This window comes from Salvelinus alpinus, chromosome 11 (assembly GCF_045679555.1).
Source record: "Salvelinus alpinus chromosome 11, SLU_Salpinus.1, whole genome shotgun sequence".
Taxonomy (NCBI): Eukaryota; Metazoa; Chordata; class Actinopteri; order Salmoniformes; family Salmonidae; genus Salvelinus; species Salvelinus alpinus.
Genome location: NC_092096.1, coordinates 63877276 through 63897030, shown reverse-complemented (window position 1 = coordinate 63897030; position 19755 = coordinate 63877276). Strand labels below are relative to the sequence as shown.

General features: G+C 45.6%; 2 protein-coding genes across 2 annotated transcripts; both read right to left on the bottom strand.

Annotated features, from left to right (window-relative positions):
• Positions 1-120: 120 nt before the first annotated feature.
• On the bottom strand, positions 121-6046 carry LOC139533361 (uncharacterized). Its single transcript, XM_071331405.1, has 6 exons — positions 6028-6046; positions 4102-4461; positions 1975-3871; positions 1022-1381; positions 678-791; positions 121-471 (listed from the first exon to the last, which is right to left on the bottom strand). The coding sequence occupies exons 1-3, from the start codon at positions 6044-6046 to the stop codon at positions 3249-3251; spliced, it is 1002 nt and encodes a 333-aa protein (XP_071187506.1). The 3' UTR covers positions 121-471; positions 678-791; positions 1022-1381; positions 1975-3248.
• Positions 6047-6234: 188 nt separating this feature from the next.
• Positions 6235-18369, bottom strand: LOC139534641 (epididymis-specific alpha-mannosidase-like). Its single transcript, XM_071333935.1, has 11 exons — positions 18270-18369; positions 17131-17314; positions 16704-16840; positions 16143-16411; positions 15739-15930; positions 14810-15053; positions 14454-14564; positions 14194-14386; positions 13439-13695; positions 6768-6897; positions 6235-6530 (listed from the first exon to the last, which is right to left on the bottom strand). The coding sequence occupies exons 2-11, from the start codon at positions 17261-17263 to the stop codon at positions 6433-6435; spliced, it is 1764 nt and encodes a 587-aa protein (XP_071190036.1). The 5' UTR covers positions 17264-17314; positions 18270-18369; the 3' UTR covers positions 6235-6432.
• Positions 18370-19755: the final 1386 nt, after the last annotated feature.

Here is a 19755-nt window from a genome sequence, read left to right as displayed (position 1 = left end):
AGTTAATCATTGGCAAAATGATGGGGAAAGCAGAGAACTAAATGTACAGGTTGTGAAAGTCTTGAAAATGTAAAGTTATTGTTTGAGGCAATTTAAGACAGAACTTTGATTGTATGGTGCAATATTTGTTTTATTAAGTCTTTAAAACAAACCAAATACAACTGTTTTACAACGTATGTATTTATTTTTTAAATTATAACCATCAACTACTACATGCACATAGTGTGAACAATTGAACAATTCACACACAAATGAAATGTTTAAGCTAAAGCTCCTAACTACGGTAGTTACTAAGCATCACTCCATCAGTGGTGAACTAACAGTGATGAGTATCTCTGTTGTGGTATTCTGCAGGTGTCCCTGTAGAGAGGTGACATGGTGGAGGTCCATGATGATCAACAGGAAGTCACAGCGTCGTGTCAGTCTCTTTCTTCTCTAGGAAGAAAGTGTCCATTGGTCTCTTAGCTACAGCTGAAAGAAAACAACACAATGCCTCACAAAACACTGGCCTGCATTCACATTACTATGTGTGTTAAAATGAATATTGAAAAGGGAATGCGTTAATTTTACTTTAAGTTAAAGTAAAGTAACTTAAAGCAAGTTCAAGTACATTTTTTAAATAATGTTATATTTTTGTGGATCCAAACGTTCTGAATTAAAATTATTGACAGACTTACATTGACTTTTCTTCCACTGGTAGCTATAGTAACAGAATATGGCCACCAGTATAATGACTGGGAGACATCTCAAGGTGTAGGGGACTGCTATGTCCTCCGAGGTCTCAATAACCACTGTAAACACATACATGGTGTCAATACACACAAGTTATTATACAAATCCTGACAGACTACACATGGAATACTGGTATTCAGGAGAATTGAGAACTGTATATTGTTGTAAAGTGATTGATCTGTGTAAAAGTCTATAAGTCAAAACCTTACGCTTTAGCAAAACAGAGCTACTGTACATCAGCGGTAGACATTATGCTTGACAAAGATATAGACCAAATCAGACTACTCACCTTTGCTTTTATTCTCTCTGGCTGTAACTGTTATCCGTGTCCCATTCCCCACAGATTCAATAAGGGATGGTATCTCTATAGTAACTTTACAGATGTAAGTTCCCATGTCATTTCTAGTGAGGTTTGAGATGGTCCAATGTGAGCAGTTACAGGCTACAGTCTGTTGAGATGCCCTGTCATGACACTGACTGTTGTTGACCAGTAACCTATTATATTTTATCTCGGTGTGTCCTTTTTTATGCCACTGAACTGTCGCTTTTGACACATTTGTATTCCAGCAGCACTGGATCTGAACAGTGTCCCCCTCTGTTACTGTTACATTATGAGGAGACTGGATCACCACCAACGTGTTGCTTATACCTGTGGAGAGAGAGAGAACAGCATATTAGAGAAACATCAAACGACAAGGCTAAATAGTATGACATTCATGAAGCTGATGTTTTGTATTCATATTAGGGTGGTACCATTACCAAATCTAAATAATTATTACCATATAAAACATGGTATAAAACATGGTATAAAACTGGGTATAAAACGGAGTATAAACCATGGTATAAAACATGGAATAAAACGGGGTATAAAACGGGGTATAAAACGGAGTATAAAACAGGGTATAAAACGGTGTATATAACATGGTATAAAACGGGGTATAAAACGGAGTATAAAACAGGGTATAAACCATGGTTTAAAACATGGTATAAACGTAGTTTAATGAATTCTACAAGCATTGTTGTTGTTGTTAATGATACCAAAATAAATGCATTGACTACAGTGAAATGAATGAAAACAAGTTAAGAGAAACTAAAAGGTAATGTCCAGACCAGTAGAATATGTAAATTACCGTCCCTTTAAAAACATTGTGATGTTTTTGCCCGGTTAGCCAATATGGTGTTGGTTTAATCTAAGATACTGATGGTCCAAATAAATGTGTAACTCAATATTTTGTAACCTACCCCAAGAAGAGACGGAGGAGAGGGAGGAGAGGAGCAGCCAGACCAACAGATGCTTCATCTTTCTGAAAGGGTATCAGAATGAGCCCAGTCACTCAGCCTTCAGGTGCTGTGGCCTCCCCCTCTACACACACACACACACACACACACACACACACACACACACACACACACAGGGCATGAGAATCACAACTGACACACACTCGCTGTGGATTTCCTTTGATGACGCACTGAAATGTTAACCACAGAGTAACTTCTCTCCATCTTTCTCTCTTTTCTTTATGTGCGTAATTTGTCCTTTCTTCATGCTAAACCTTTGACCCAGTAATATCTTCTTCTTTTGGACTTGCTGTCTGCTCTATACCAGTTGATTTCAATTAGCTGCAGTTCTGAACCAGCTTTATTTGTTGATTAAAGATCTTGTCAAAATTTCATCATTGTCAAAATTATGGGGAAAGCAGAGAACTAAATGTGAAGATTGTGAAATTTCCATTGTCGTATCACTCACTGTCACAAGTCTAACTTCCTTCCAACAACATCTGATGTAAAAATTTAGCAAAGAGAAGATATAAAGCAAACATTCGGCGTGGAATTGGCATGGTGACTGCAGGAATGTCCACCAGAGCTGTTGCCAGAGAATATAATGTTCATTTCTCTACCACAAGCCACCTCCAACGTTGTTTTACAGAATTTGGCAGTACGTCCAACCGGCCTCATAACTGCAGACCACGTGTAACCACGCCAGCCCAGGACACCACATCAGGCTTCTTCACCTGCAGGATCGTCTGAAACCAGCCACCCGGACAGCTGATGAAACTGAGGAGTATTTCTATCTGTAACAAAGCCCTTTTGTGGGGAAAAACTCATTCTGACTGGCTGGGCCTGGCTCCAGGCCCACCCATGGCTGTGCCCCTGCCCAGTCATGTGAAATCCATAGATTACGCCCTAATTTTATTGAATATTTATTTAACAAGGCAAGTCAGATAAGAACAAATTCTTATTTACAATAACAGCCAAACCCTAACGACGCTGTGCCAATGGTGCGCCGCCCTATGGGACTCCCAATCACAACCAGTTGCGATACAGCCTGGAATTGAACCAGGGTCTGTAGTGACGCCTCCAGCACTGAGATGCAGTGCCTTAGTCGCCTGCACCACTTGGGAGCCCCAATTAATTTATTTCAATTGACTGAGTTCCTAATATGAACAGTAACTCAGTAAAATCATTGAAATCAGCCTCCCGGGTGGTGCAGTGGTCTAAGGCACTGCATCGCAGTGCTAGCTGTGCCACCAGAGACTCTGGGTTCGAGCAGCCGGACGCGACCAGGAGGTCCATGGGGCGACGCACAATTGGCCTAGCGTCGTCCGGGTTAGGGAGGGTTTGGCCGGTAGGGATATCCTTGTCTCATCGCGCACTAGCGACTCCTGTGGCGGGCCGGGCGCAGTGCACGCTGACCAGGTCGCTAGGTGCACGGTGTTTCCTCTGACACAGTGGTGCGGCTGGCTTCCCGGTTGGATGCGTGCTGTGTTAAGAAGCAGTTGGGTTGTGTTTCGGAGGACGCATGGCTCTCGACCTTCGTCTCTCCCGAGCCCGTACGGGAGTTGTAGCGATGAGACAAGATAGTAACTACTAACAATTGGATACCATGAAATTGGGGAGAAAAAGGGGGGTAAAATGAAAAAATATATATATTTGAAATTGTTGCATGTTGTGCTTATATTGTTGTTCAGTACATCATATTTTTGTGGATCCAAACGTTCTGAATTAAAATTATTGACAGACTTACATTGACTTTTCTTCCACTGGTAGCTATAGTAACAGAATATGGCCACCAGTATAATGACTGGGAGACATCTCAAGGTGTAGGGGACTGCTATGTCCTCCGAGGTCTCAATAACCACTGTAAACACATACATGGTGTCAATACACACAAGTTATTATACAAATCCTGACAGACTACACATGGAATATTGGTATTCAGGAGAATTGAGAACTGTATATTGTTGTAAAGTGATTGATCTGTGTAAAAGTCTATAAGTCAAAACCTTACTCTTTAGCAAAACAGAGCTACTGTACATCAGCGGTAGACATTATGCTTGACAAAGATATAGACCAAATCAGACTACTCACCTTTGCTTTTATTCTCTCTGGCTGTAACTGTTATCTGTGTCCCATTCCCCACAGATTCAATAAGAGATGGTATCTCTATAGTAACTTTACAGATGTAAGTACCAGAGACAATTCTAGTGAGGTTTGAGATGGTCCAATGTGAGCAGTTACAGGCTACAGTCTGTTGAGATGCCCTGTCATGACACTGACTGTTGTTGACCAGTAAACCATTATATTTTATCTCGGTGTGTCTTTGTTTATGCCAATGAACTGTCGCTCTTGACACATTTGTATTCCAGCAGCACTGGATCTGAACAGTGTCCCCCTCTGTTACTGTTACATTATGAGGAGACTGGATCACCACCAACGTGTCCCTTATACCTGTGGAGAGAGAGAGAAAACAGCATATTAGTGAAACATCAAATGACAAGGGTACGCATAAAATCCAATGTAATGTACTCATATTAGGCACAGATCCTTATAACACACACACATCTCTCAATCATTATTCACTCATTCTTACCATGGTATAAACAAGGTTTTATTATTTGTCAACAATTGATTTTTATTGAGTCGGTGTAATCAATAAGAATCACAACACCATTTTTTAACAAACACCCAACCCCTTCCAAACAAACAGGTTTTATGAGTTCTACATCTTACACGTAGAACAAGCACGTGGAAGAATAAAATCATTTATTTTTTACCTGTTATTTTCAAAATATTTCTAATGTATAAGTTAGGTTTTGATTAACCCAATACGAACGGTCTGCACTTACCGCTGGATGAGAGAAAACAGATTGACGAGCGGAGCAGGCAGCAACACAACAAGTTATAAAAGTACCTCATGTCAGATGACTGATGGGGTGATCGGTTCTCTCACTTATACCAACACCTTTCTGACTCCCTCTCTCTGTATTTATTAATTTCACACTTTCACAGCCAACCGCAGCTTGACATTTCTCTCTTCCCTTTCTACTGCCAACACTGCTGTGGACTCCACTACCCATCTCCCCTTGCGTAAGTATAGGGAATATTGACCTTAAAATTATAGTAAGCTTGGAAAAAAATACTGTAGACTGGAGAAAAGTGACAGTCATACGATCTGTATTACAGGAATCATAACTAGCTCTGGCATGATATCAATTAACTTCTGGGCCACATCCTGACTGATGGCAGCCCATTCTTGCATAATCAATGCTTGGAGTTTGTCAGAATTTGTGTGGTTTTGTTTGTCCACCCGCCTCTTGAGGATTGACCACAAGTTCTCAATGGGATTAAGGTCTGGGGAGTTTCCTGGCCATGGACCCATAATATTGATGTTTTGTTCCCCGAGCCACTTAGTTATCACTTTTGCCTTATGCAATATGGCAAGGTGCTCCATCATGCTGGAAAAGGCATTGTTCGTCACCAAACTGTTCCTGGATGGTTGGGAGAAGTTGCTCTCGGAGGATGTGTTGGTACCATTCTTTATTCATGGCTGTGTTCTTAGGCAAAATTGTGAGTGAGCCCACTCCCCTGGCTGAGAAGCAACCCCACACATGAATGGCCTCAGGATGCATTACTGTTGGCATGACACAGGACTGATGGTAGCGCTCACCTTGTCTTCTCCGGACAAGCTTTTTTCCAGATGCCCCAAACAATTGGAAAGGGGATTCATCAGAGAAAATTACTTTACCCCAGTCCTCAGCAGTCCAATCCCTGTACCTTTTGCAGACTATCAGTCTGTCCCTGATGTTTTTCCTGGAGAGAAGTGGCTTCTTTGCAGGACTTGACACCAGGCCATCCTCCAAAAGTCTTCGCCTCACTGTGCGTGCAAATGCACTCATGTGACCAATAATATTTAAATTATAGACTGATGTCACCCTATGGAAAGTTCTTATTCTCTAAGGCCAATAACAGGAAGTGGCCGTGTGGTCTACTGTGGACTGTCAGCGCTGCGCTCACTTGCAAACAGGAAGAACATTTCTCACCAACGGCGTTCAGATAAAGAATCTTACCGTTACTCAAAGCATCTGATACCCTCATAACTACTGGGTTAGGTTATCAGATGCTTTGAGGCGTCAATAATGACCTTCCCCTCGCCAAGGCCTTAACAGAAGCACTTCAACTGAGGAAAATAAAGAAATAGACACAAAATGGAGTGACTCCTTATTTTAGATTATACTAAATTTTATACAGAAAAAGTAGACCGGCACGTCAAGATAATCCACATCCTGGTCATACAATGTCACGTGTTACATTAGAGAATGTACATGACAGAATGTTTAATCCCATGTTCTACATGTCAGAAGGCCTCTCTTCAGATTAGTTATCCATCTTCACAGAAGACTGAAGGTGACCTGGAACTTTCTACTTGAGCTTGAAGTAAACAAAGAAGGTCCTGATTTCTTTGGGTGATATGGTCACGTTGAACTCTCCTCTCACACCAACACTTGACCTCTTGACCCCTGAAACAGACAAATACGAACACTAGGACGTAGACAAAACAATTGTAAACACAATTTTTTCCCTTCAGATCTCACAGGTGGTTAACATCTCAAACACTACAGCCTACTCCATTGTGAACTGAATTGACAGCTGAATGTCAAAGGTACACTGATACAGTAACTTCTCTCATCTTTTAACAAAAAGGTATTCATTCTGATGCAATATTTCACCCCTACCAATGCTGAACTGCAGCTTACCAACACTCTCACCCCTCCCTGGGTCTTCTGAAGCCTTCCACTTCCACCTCTGGAGGTCGGCGATATCCCAGGTTCCTGTGAGAGAGCGCTCCTCCAACGCTCTCACTTCCCCCATGCCCCGCAGCACTTCCTGTTTTACACAGGAAATGGATTTTCAAAACATAGTGTAAATAGAGCAGTGATCTGGGCTGTTGCGGTGACCGTATTACTGGCAGTCAAATTCCATGTCAAATCAAATCAACGTTTGTCATGTGCGCCGAATACAACAGGTGTAGACCTTACAATGAAATACTTACAGGCTCTATCCAATAGTGCAAAACAGGTATTAGGTGAACAATAGGCAAGTAAAGAAATAAAACAGTATAAAAGACAGGCTATATACAGTAGCGAGGCTATAAAAGTAGCGAGGCTACATACAGACACCGGTTAGTCAGGCTGATTGAGGTAGTATGTACATATGGTTAAAGTGACTATGCATATGTGACCGTTTAGTCACGGTATTTAGGCTTCTCCAAGCGCTGATGCTGTTGATCGCCGTTAGTAGCCTACCAAACTCACTAACTGCCTGGTACTCAGCTCGCCATTGTCCCGCTAATCACTGACATCAATGCAAATGTCATCAAAAATCTAATCAAAACACTTCAAGAGTGCCCTTGTTGCGCAACATCTCTATAGGCTATGCAATCACGAGAAAATGGCCTCTAAGAGGATGATCCCATCAGCTTTCTATAGGCTAGGTCTACTATATGTCTCTCAACTAAACTAATATTAAGCACATTGTTTATCTTTACAACAGGAGTATAGCCCAGTTAAAAAATATATATAAATTGCCAAATAAATTCTAAAAACCTGTTATTGCTTTGTAATTATGGGGTTTGGTGTGGAGATTGAGGAACAAAAACAATTTAATCAATTTTAGAACAAGGCTGTAACGTAACAAAATGTGGAAAAAGTCAAGGGGTCTGAATAGTTTCTGAATGCACCGTAGGCTAGTGCTTTTGCTATCTGATGAGTCTTTCTTTACTGCGAGAAAGACCCGATGACATGGAGAGCCATGTGAGTGAGAGGTGCTTAGGAACGCTCAGCACTCAGGGACAAGGGCACAACGCAGCATTCCTGGGCAAGCACACAATAGCAGCAAAAGGCATGGATTTTCTTAGGGTGCATTACAGCCACAAAGGGGATGGGGCCGTGACATTTGAGGCATTATCAAGTGCTTGTCAAATTGTGAATGAGAGACTAATGAAGAGTGTACAGCCTGAGCAAAACAAAGCAGAGCTCGTGTCTGTAAGGGCTGTCGCTCTCCTCATCCTCGGACGAGGAGAGGAGAGAAGGATCATCAGACCAATACGCAGCTTTCGGGAAATAAGCCATCTTTTATTTTATAACAACGATGAAGATGGCAACACGAAAACAAAAACACTTTTAACAAACTTACAAAATAACAAAACGACGTAGAACGAAACCTGAACATAAACTCACATCACTAAACGTAAACTTACGGACAGGAACGTTACATCAAAACACACGAACAGCCAAACAGCCCCGAAAGTGAAAATACATCGACAACGACGAAGACATCACAGGAGACAATCACCCACAAACAAACAGTGAGAACACCCTACCTAAATATGACTCTTAATTAGAGGAGAACGCAAAACACCTGCCTCTAATTAAGAGCCATACCAGGCAACCACAACCAACATAGAAACAGATAACATAGACTGCCCACCCAAAACACATGCCCTGACCTAAACACATACAAAAACAACATAAAACAGGTCAGGACCGTTACAGAACCCCCCCCTCAAGGTGCGAACGCCGGGCGCACCAGCACAAAGTCCAGGGGAGGGTCCGGGTGGGCAGTTGACCACGGTGGTGGCTCCGGCTCTGGACGCTGTCCCCACACCACCATAGTCACTCCCCGCTTCTGTCTTCCCCTCCCAATGACCACCCTAAAACTAACATCCCCTAAATGAACGGCCAGCACCGGGAGAAGGGGCAGCACCGGGAGAAGGGGCAGCACCGGGACAAGGGGCAGCACCGGGACAAGGGGCAGCACCGGGACAAGGGGCAGCACCGGGACAAGGGGCAGCACCGGGACAAGGGGCAGCACCGGGACAAGGGGCAGCACCGGGACAAGGGGCAGCACCGGGACAAGGGGCAGCACCGGGACAAGGGGCAGCACCGGGACAAGGGGCAGCACCGGGATAAGGGGCAGCACCGGGATAAGGGGCAGCACCGGGATAAGGGGCAGCACCGGGATAAGGGGCAGCACCGGGACAAGGGGCAGGTCCCGGCTGAGGGACTCTGGCAGATCCCGGCTGAGGGACTCTGGCAGATCCCGGCTGAGGGACTCTGGCAGATCCCGGCTGAGGGACTCTGGCAGGTCCCGGCTGAGGGACTCTGGCAGGTCCCGGCTGAGGGACTCTGGCAGGTCCCGGCTGAGGGACTCTGGCAGGTCCCGGCTGAGGGACTCTGGCAGGTCCCGGCTGAGGGACTCTGGCAGGTCCCGGCTGAGGGACTCTGGCAGGTCCCGGCTGAGGGACTCTGGCAGGTCCCGGCTGAGGGACTCTGGCAGGTCCCGGCTGCGGGACTCTGGCAGGTCCCGGCTGCGGGACTCTGGCAGGTCCCGGCTGCGGGACTCTGGCAGGTCCCGGCTGAGGGACTCTGGCAGGTCCCGGCTGAGGGACTCTGGCAGGTCCCGGCTGGACGGCTCTGGCAGGTCCCGGCTGGACGGCTCTGGCAGGTCCCGGCTGGACGGCTCTGGCAGGTCCCGGCTGGACGGCTCTGGCAGGTCCCGGCTGGACGGCTCTGGCAGGTCCCGGCTGGACGGCTCTGGCAGGTCCCGGCTGGACGGCTCTGGCAGGTCCCGGCTGGACGGCTCTGGCAGGTCCCGGCTGGACGGCTCTGGCAGGTCCTGGCTGGACGGCTCTGGCAGGTCATGGCAGGACGGCTCTGGCAGGTCATGGCAGGACGGCTCTGGCAGGTCATGGCAGGACGGCTCTGGCAGGTCATGGCAGGACGGCTCTGGCTGGTCATGGCAGGACGGCTCTGGCTGATCATGGCAGGACGGCTCTGGCTGGTCATGGCAGGACGGCTCTGTAGGGAGGAGAAGGAGAGACAGCCTGGTGCGTGGTCTAGGCACTGGCTGCGCTGGAGAGGAGGAAACAGCTGGAGAGAGAACCCGGAGAGACAGCCTGGTACGGGGGGCTGCCACCGGAGGACTGGTACATGGAGGTGGCACCGGGTATACCGGACCGTGAAGGAGGACACGTGCTCTTGAGCACCGAGCCTCCCCAACCTTACCAGGTTGAATGGTCCCCGTAGCCCTGCCAGTGCGGCGAGGTGGAATAGCCCGCACTGGGCTATGCAGGCGAACCGGGGACACCACCTGTAAGGCTGGTGCCATGTACGCCGGCCCGAGGAGACGTACTGGAGACCAGATACGTTGGGCCGGCTTCATGGCACTCGGCTCGATGCCCAACTTAGCCCTCCCAGTGCGGCAAGGTGGAATAGCCCGCACTGGGCTAAGCACGCGTACTGGGGACACCGTGCGCTTTACCGCATAACACGGTGTCTTACCAGTACGACGCCTTCTACCTCCACGGTAAGCACGGGGAGTTGGCTCGGGTATCCTACCCGGCTTTGCCACACTCCTCGTGTGCCCCCCCCCAAGAAATTTTTGGGTCTGACTCACGGGCTCCCAACCGCGTCGACGCGCTGCCTCCTCATACCAGCGCCTCTCAGCCTTCGCTGCTTCCAACTCCTCCTTGGGACGGCGATATTCCCCTGGCTGAGCCCAAGGTCCTCTACCATCCAGGATCTCCTCCCAAGTCCAGGAGTCCTTGTTGCTCTGTTGAGCTTTCCCTTGCCGCTTGGTCTTAGCGTGGTGGGTGATTCTGTAAGGGCTGTCGCTCTCCTCATCCTCGGACGAGGAGAGGAGAGAAGGATCATCAGACCAATACGCAGCTTTCGGGAAATAAGCCATCTTTTATTTTATAACAACGATGAAGATGGCAACACGAAAACAAAAACACTTTTAACAAACTTACAAAATAACAAAACGACGTAGAACGAAACCTGAACATAAACTCACATCACTAAACGTAAACTTACGGACAGGAACGTTACATCAAAACACACGAACAGCCAAACAGCCCCGAAAGTGAAAATACATCGACAACGACGAAGACATCACAGGAGACAATCACCCACAAACAAACAGTGAGAACACCCTACCTAAATATGACTCTTAATTAGAGGAGAACGCAAAACACCTGCCTCTAATTAAGAGCCATACCAGGCAACCACAACCAACATAGAAACAGATAACATAGACTGCCCACCCAAAACACATGCCCTGACCTAAACACATACAAAAACAACATAAAACAGGTCAGGACCGTTACAGTGTCTTTCAAGCAACTTCTTTCAAGCAACTTTTTTCAAGTCATTATAGTCACATCGTGCACAATTAGAATATATAAAAAATCGAAACGTTTGTATCACAACTAAAGTTGCATAAACAACTCTAAATTAAGCATATACAGTAGCAGTCAAATGTTTGGACACACCTACTCATTCCAGGGTATTTCTATATTTTTACTATTTTCTACTTTGTAGAAGAACTATGAAGTAACACATATGGAATCTAGTACCCAAAAAAAGTGAAAATGGAACATGTCAAGACCTTTGAAAGTGTCTAAGTGCAGTCGCAAAAACCATCAAGCACTATGATGAAACTGGCTCTCCTGAGGAGCGCCACAGGAAAGGAAGACCCAGAGTTACCTCTGCTGTAGAGGATAAATTCATTAGAGTTAACTGCACCTCAGATTGCAGCCCAAATAAATGCTTCAGAGATCAAGGAACAGACACATCAACATCAGCTGTTCAGAAGAGACTGAATCAGGCCTTCATGGTCAAAGGACACCAATAAGAAGAAGAGACTTGCTTGGGCCAAGAAACACGAGCAATGGACATTAGACCGATGGAAATCTCTCCTTTGGTCTTATAAGTCCAAATTTGAGATTTTTGGTTCCAACCCCACTGTCTTTTGAGACGCAAAGCAAGTGAACGGATGATCTCCACCGTGAAGCATGCAGGAGGTGGTGTGATGGTTACACGGTCTGTGATTTATTTAGAATTCAAGGAACACTTCACCAGCATGTTTACCACAGCATTCTGCAGAAATATGCCATCTCATCTGGTTTGCACCTAATGGGACTATGATTTGTTTTTCAACAGGACAATGACCCAACACACCTCCAGGCTGTGTAAGGGCTAATTGACCAAGAAGGAGAGTGATGGAGTGCTGCATCAGATGAACTGGCCGCCACAAACACCTAACCTCAACCCAATTGAGATGGTTTGGGATGAGTTGGACCGCAGAGTGAAGGAAATGCAGACAAGTGCTCAGCATATGTGGGAACTCCTTCAAGACTGTTGGGAAAGCATTTCAGGTGAAGCTTGTTGAGAGAATGCCAAGAGTGTCCAGAGCTTTTGTCAAGGCAAAGGGTGACTACTTTTTGGTTACTACATGATTCCATATCTGTTATTTCATAGTTTGGATGCCTTCACTGTAGAAAATAGTAAAAAATGAAGAAAAACCCTTGAATGAGTAGGTGTCCAAACTTGACTGGTACTGTAGGTGTAACGATAGTCTATATCGTCCTCCTCATCGGACGAGGAGAGGCGAGAAGGATCGGACCAATATGCAGAGTGGTTGGTTTCCATGGTAATTTAATAACACGAAAACAAATATGCGATACAAAATAACAAAACGAAACTACCGTGACAGTCCCGTGTGGCGAAACACTAACAAGGAACAAACACCCACAAAACACACATGAAACCCCAGCTGCCTAAGTATGATTCTCAATCAGGGACAAAAATTGACAGCTGCCTCTGATTGAGAATCATACCAGGCCAAATACACAAAATCCCAACATAGAAAATCACACAGACAACCCACCCAACTCACGCCCTGACCATACTAAATAAATACAAAACAGGTCAGGAACGTGACAGTAGGAGTACCCATTTCTTTGTTAACCGCTCAACTCAGAAAAGCCGCATGTGCCCACTGCCTCAAATCATTGAGAAAATATTTATATTTTATTCAGCTTGGTTCAATTGTATTCTTCAAACTATAATATAAAATAATGCCACTGAATTCTAAGCAAACGTTGTCTGCTAAATGAACTAGTGTAGCCCACAGCCATATGGTATAGCCACATCAGGACAACTCAGAGTATGTTATTCTGTTCTTCTGAAATAGACTATATTTTCTTAAATGTTTCTTTAGACCTGTCTAAAATAAATAATGGATTTATTGTGAAGGTGTAGGCTACATTACATGGATTTATTAGACTTTTGAAATTGTAGATGTTCCACATGTCTGCATCAGTGGCTTGTAGGTTGTGTGGAAGCCAGGAGATGCTGCATATATTTATATTAATTAACGGTCAAGTACCGTGAGACCGACAGTTATTTGCTTGACAATCACCGGCTGACGAAATTTCGTAACCGCCACAGCCCAAGGAGAGACCACCAAATGTCAATATCACATCTATTTGTTCACTTAATTTAGCATTTAATACACAAACATCTATCTGGGTTATTGAAGTCTACTCTTCATATTGATCTCATCTAGCGGTGTTTCCTGTTACCTTCATGTTAATGGTAGACGGCTGACACAGAACCGGGTCTTCCCCCCTCTCATACAGATGCATGATCCTCAGTAGGACACGATCGTAGTCCGGCTGTGTGGACCCAGGGGTACCGGTCTCCATGTTGCGGAGGTGCAGGGTGTGGTTGGAGCTGTAGAACCAGCCCGGGACACTAAGCGTCAGCAGGTGGAGGTTGTCAGGCAGGACCACGGGGCGAATCGGAGATCCGGTCCGAGGCTCCTTCTTCCAGGCCTTCTCTAAAGGGGGCAGTAAATGGCATTGTGGGTATGAGACCATACATTGTGACAATGGATAGTACAGGTGAGCAAAAACATGGTCGACTCCATTTGGGAACATTTCAATTGTGGATTTGTTTTTAGAATGGATTCCACTTCCTGGATTTCCAGGGAAAAGTTTAGTGGAAAGTAGCTGTGTGCTTTAAGCAGGTTGGTATTTACTGTCATGAATCTTGTCCTGAAGGCAGCTCTGCAGAGTGGTCACTAACTGGCACAGCCACAGTCATAAAATCTGATTTTAAACCTAACCTAGTCTTAACCATACTGCTAACCCTAATCTTAAATGAAGACCAAAATGCACATTTTGTTATCATGAATGTTTACAACATTGCTAATTTTCACTTTGCAGCTGGAGCATCTAGAGGAAAATGGCTCAGTTCTTCCTCCAGGTCAAGATTCATGACAATAAAGGTCAACCTGCGAGCCTCGAAACAGTTGAGCTATAAGGAGTGGACTCACGTGGCCTGTCGATGGGCATGACCACAGGTCTGTGCTGCAGCTCTAGCGCCTCCCTCTGGTAGAGAGAGGAGGTAGCAGCCAGGGAGCCCAGTGTCATCCACAGGACAGGCCTCACCACTGAGCTGTCGTTCAGGGTCAGGTTATAACCCAGAGTCCACTCCTGGTTGTTCCACAGACGTCGGTGGAGCATCACCTGGGACAGATACAAGGGGTTGAGGATGTGAGTGTGAGCGTACGCATCTCATACATAAAACACTCACCTCCAGCTCTCCCTCACTCTGGCTGGATGCCCCGTGAGCTCTCTCACTGAGGAGGACCAGTCTGCTAGAGTCATCTTCAATGTAGGCCATTCGAACCATGGGGTAGTAGTTCTGCGGTACACAAACACGGGAAGAAACACAAGCAATTGTCACAAAGTCCTGAACAGTAAACCAGGCCTGAACCACCAAAAAGGAAAGCTGAGGAGACCAAACAACCAAACTTCCTGAGTAGGAAGAAACGTTGAGAGGAACCAGGCTCATAAAGTGTAGCCCATCTTCCTCTGAACTCCACAGTAACTTGCCAGCCAGTGTATATTTAACCATCACAAAACTGTCCTTAAATACAACCCACTCACTCTGGCAACAGTATCATTGACGAACGTCCTGGAAGGCCTCTTCATCATCTGGTACCCATTGTCGTCAGTAAACAGAGTCCTGTTGTTCTTAAGGCTGGTCTTGGTCCTGAGGACAGCCTCGGTGTTGACCACCAGGGGGCCCAGCGAGTAGCTCTGCTCCAGCCTGTAACACAGCCTGCCGCTAGGGAAACTCTGTGGTACTCTGGTGGTGACAGAGTAGGTGTAGTCCTCATCTGCTTCCTCCCTGCAGACAGAACCCATTGTTGTTAATGTGAGCCACCCAATATTAGACCTGCACCTTACTAAGCTGTAGTGTGAGTGAGTGAGTGGTGGTGATAGAAGGAATATAATAGAGATCATAGCTTAGGGAAGGAGGGTGTCAGGACCCGGTGCGAGAAACAGTCACTAATAATCGGCAGAACCCAGAAGATGAGGCAGACACAGCAGTACTAGAGATGGTGGTTTAATTAAAGAACAAGATCTTCAGGCAAAGAATCTAAATCCACAAAGTCCAAAATAAAGCCAAGAGGCAAAAAATGGATATCTTCCAAAATACAAAGAAAATCCACAAAGTGGTAAGAACAGCAAGGGAAAAAACAAACCTCAAAAGACTAATCCAAAATATACAAGAACAAAACCAGAAACCTCTGGAAAATCCAACAAGAGAAAAATATATGTTCACAACAAGGCTGGGGCTGGGTGCTAACATACAAACACTGAGCAAAGAACTGAGGAACACACAGGGTTTAAATACCAACAAGGGAACGACACACAGGTGCAATCAATAATAGAGCAAGGAAAAAACAAAAGGTTCAAAAAAGGTGCAATGGGGACATCTAGTGACAAAAACCAGAACAGTCCTGGCCAAAACCTGACAGAGGGTGCATGGAAACCAAAGACTGACAGAAAGGAGTTGTTCACATTCCAACCTGTAGAAGTACTGTCTGATCTCAGTGATGATCTTCCCAGGGACAATCTCCATCTTGACGGCCTTGTACGCCCTCACTGCCGAGTCGTTAGCACTGAAGATGTAGTTGTCAGAGATGGGCCCTGCGCTGACGTTCCCATTGACCTGGTACTCCCAGAAATCCTGAGTCATTCTCACCGTCCTCTTCTCATGCCTGGCAGGGTCACAGAAAAGTCAGAGGACATTGTTGACCTAACACCTGGGCTGCATTCAAAAGGAAAAACGTGCAACGTTCAGTAAAATAAACATGCTTCTCTGACATGTAATTTCTTCTACATCAGCTCTATCAATTACCTTTGTATCTGCAACGTTCCACAACGTTTGCCTGTTGAATGTGCCCCTAATGTGAATGTTGAATATAACTACCTGTCGGTGATGCTATGCAGTAGGTTAGTATCCTGGTCCAGCATGATCTTATAACACTCATTCAGAACCGGTAAGAGTCTCCTTCCTGTCTTCAACTCCTGTGAAACATTTAGTCTCTTGAACGACACAACCCAGGCATGGTGGGTCAAGGATCCCTCTTTACCCGGCTTCTCTGAGAACTTGATGAGGTACTTCCTGTGTTGGAGACCCCCAAGGTCCACCACAATGAACAGGTCATAGGTCGTGTTGGAGTCAGCTGAACTCTGGGTCTGTTGGCAGCAGAGAGACACAGGCCGTGTTCATTAGACACTAAACAGACAAACCGAGAGGGAATTACCTGAACTTGTCCAATAAGAAACACACATTTTCATCTTCCGTTGCAAAATGTTTTTTTGCTGAGTGCCCAATGAACACAATCAGTTATCTGAAAACTGAGTTTGTCTAGAAGGTATGATGTATATCTGCAGTTCCATTGACACATGGCTTTTACATGATATAATGGTGACTCATTGTTCTACAAAGTGTTTAACTGGATAAATCAACTCTGTATTTCCACACTACCTGTGCAGGTATGGCCTGTCCTTGGTCGTCGAACACGGTTGCCATGGGGAAGGTTACCGTGACGTTGATGATGGCGGTGGTGTTCCATGCCAGGGGGTTGTACACAATGATGTGCTGCTCCAGGTCCTGATGGGAGCCTGCAGTTACATTCATTATCAAAATGTTGTTGATGTAAACAAGACCCATGTTGTAGTTGAGGAAGAAAGTCATTAAATGATGCCTTGGACCAAGCTGAACCTTGTGCCTGGTTAGAATACAAAATACATCCTCTCCCTTCCTTGATGTGTACTCTCTGATCTGTAGTGTGTGATTGGATAAGTGAAAACATGCATCCCATCCAACTACTTTTACAAATCCACATCTGAGTTCATGTCAAATAAAGTATAAATATTTGTCAATTATTCATTAAGTAAGTACAGTACTTTACCTTTGCTATGAGAGTCTTGTCTATTGAAGGCTTCAGAGTTGCTAGCGGGGCCCAGGGCCTGGGGCAGGAGGAAGAGGGCAGCCAGAAGTTCCTCTACTCCCATCATAGCCTGGGTCAGGTGCTCTATGTACATGTCAGACACCTTGGGAGACTCTGTCCCCGTGATCCCATCATGGTGCTGCACCTGGAGATAACACAGAGGGAGAATAATATAAAAACAGTACTTATCTATTACAATAATTCCTTTTGTGGGTCTTTAATTTAAAAATTTGTCTGACAAGAGTGGGATATGAGATTGATAATCACTTGGTTACAATGATAGGTATAATTAATACATATAAATACACATTTACATTTACATTTAAGTCATTTAGCAGACGCTCTTATCCAGAGCGACTTACAAATTGGTGCATTCACCTTATGATATCCAGTGGAACAACCACTTTACAATAGTGCATCTAACTCTTTTAAGGGGGGGGGGGGGGGTTAGAAGGATTACTTTATCCTATCCTAGGTATTCCTTAAAGAGGTGGGGTTTCAGGTGTCTCCGGAAGGTGGTGATTGACTTCGCTGACCTGGCGTCGTGAGGGAGTTTGTTCCACCATTGGGGTGCCAGAGCAGCGAACAGTTTTGACTGGGCTGAGCGGGAACTGTACTTCCTCAGAGGTAGGGAGGCGAGCAGGCCAGAGGTGGATGAACGCAGTGCCCTTGTTTGGGTGTAGGGCCTGATCAGAGCCTGAAGGTACGGAGGTGCCGTTCCCCTCACAGCTCCGTAGGCAAGCACCATGGTCTTGTAGCGGATGCGAGCTTCAACTGGAGGCCAGTGGAGAGAGCGGAGGAGCGGGGTGACGTGAGAGAACTTGGGAAGGTTGAACACCAGACGGGCTGCGGCGTTCTGGATGAGTTGTAGGGGTTTAATGGCACAGGCAGGGAGCCCAGCCAACAGCGAGTTGCAGTAATCCAGACGGGAGATGACAAGTGCCTGGATTAGGACCTGCGCCGCTTCCTGTGTGAGGCAGGGTCGTACTCTGCGAATGTTGTAGAGCATGAACCTACAGAAACGGGTCACCGCCTTGATGTTAGTTGAGAACGACAGGGTGTTGAGTCACAATCAATTAGTGAGTATTTTGATCAGGCACCTCAGAGACAGCCCAGCAGTGGGCCTACAGCTTCTGCAGAGCTTCTTCTTTAGGGACCGGTCCATCTGGGTAGCTGACCCGGTACCGAGTGAACAGAGTCTCTGCAGCGTACAGCTGGGAACTAGCTCTCCTTGCTATCCCCTTCAGAACATTCCGGGAGGCATAGAACCCAGTTCACAACTGAAAAGGTTCTGTAGAGATAAAAGGTTCCTTTTTAGCATTTTTCAACCCTCTGCTTCATAGCAGTTTTTACTCCTACATGTTTTGACTGTGCCAGGTCTTGGTCATTGGAACCATTGATACTGTTTAAACAGTGCATTCAGAAAGTATTCAGACACCTTGACTTTTTCCATATTTGTTACGTTACAGTCTTATCCTAAAATGTAAGAAAAAATATTTAATTATCATCGATCTACACACAAAACCCCATAATGACAAAGCGAAAGTTTTAAAAAAAATTGTTGGCAAATGTAAAAAAAAAGAAAAAAATAATTGTAATAACGTCTTTACATAAGTATTCAGACCCTTTGCTATGAGACTCGAAATTGAGCTCAGGAGCATCCTGTTTCCATGGATCATCCTTTGAGATGTTTCTACAACTTGATTGGAGTCCACTTGTGGTAAATTCAATTGATTGGACATGATTTGGAAAGGCACACACCTGTCTATGTAAGGTCCCACAGTTGAAAGTGCATGTCAGAGCAAACACCAAGCCATTTTTTAAAAACCTTTATTTAACTAGTCAAGTCAGTTAAGAACAAATTCTTAATTACAATGACGAATTACCCCGGCCAAACCCGGACAACGCCGGGCCAATTGTGCACCGCCCTATGGGACTCCCAATCACGGCCGGTTGTGATACAGACCGCTGCGCCACTCAGGAGCCATGAGGTCGAAGGAATTGTCCGTAGAGCTCAGAGACAGGATTGTGTCGAGGCACAGATCTGAGGACGGGTACCAACACATTTCTGCAGCATTGGAGGTCCCCAAGAACACAGTGGACTCCATCATTCTTAAAAGGAAGAAGTTTGGAAACACCAAGACTCTTCCGAGAGCTGGCCGCCCGGCCAAACTGAGCAATCGGGGGAGAAGGGCATTGGTCAGGGAGGTGACCAAGAACCCGATGGTCACTCTGATAGCACTCCAGAGTTCCTCTGTGGAGATGGGAGAACCTTCCAGAAGAACAGCCATCTCTGCAGCACTCCACCAATCAGGACTTAATGGTAGAGTTGCCAGACGGAAGCCGTTTCTCAGTAAAAGACACATGCCAGCCCACTTGGAGTTTGCCAAAAGGCACATAAAGACTCTTAGACAATGAGAAATAAGATTATCTGGTCTGATGAAACCAAGATTGACATTTTTGGCCTCAATGCCAAACGTCACGTCTGGAGAAAACCTGGCACCATCTCTATGGTGAAGCATGGTGGTGGCAGCATCATGCTGTGGGGGTGTTTTTCAGTGGCAGGGACTTGGAGACTAGTCAGGA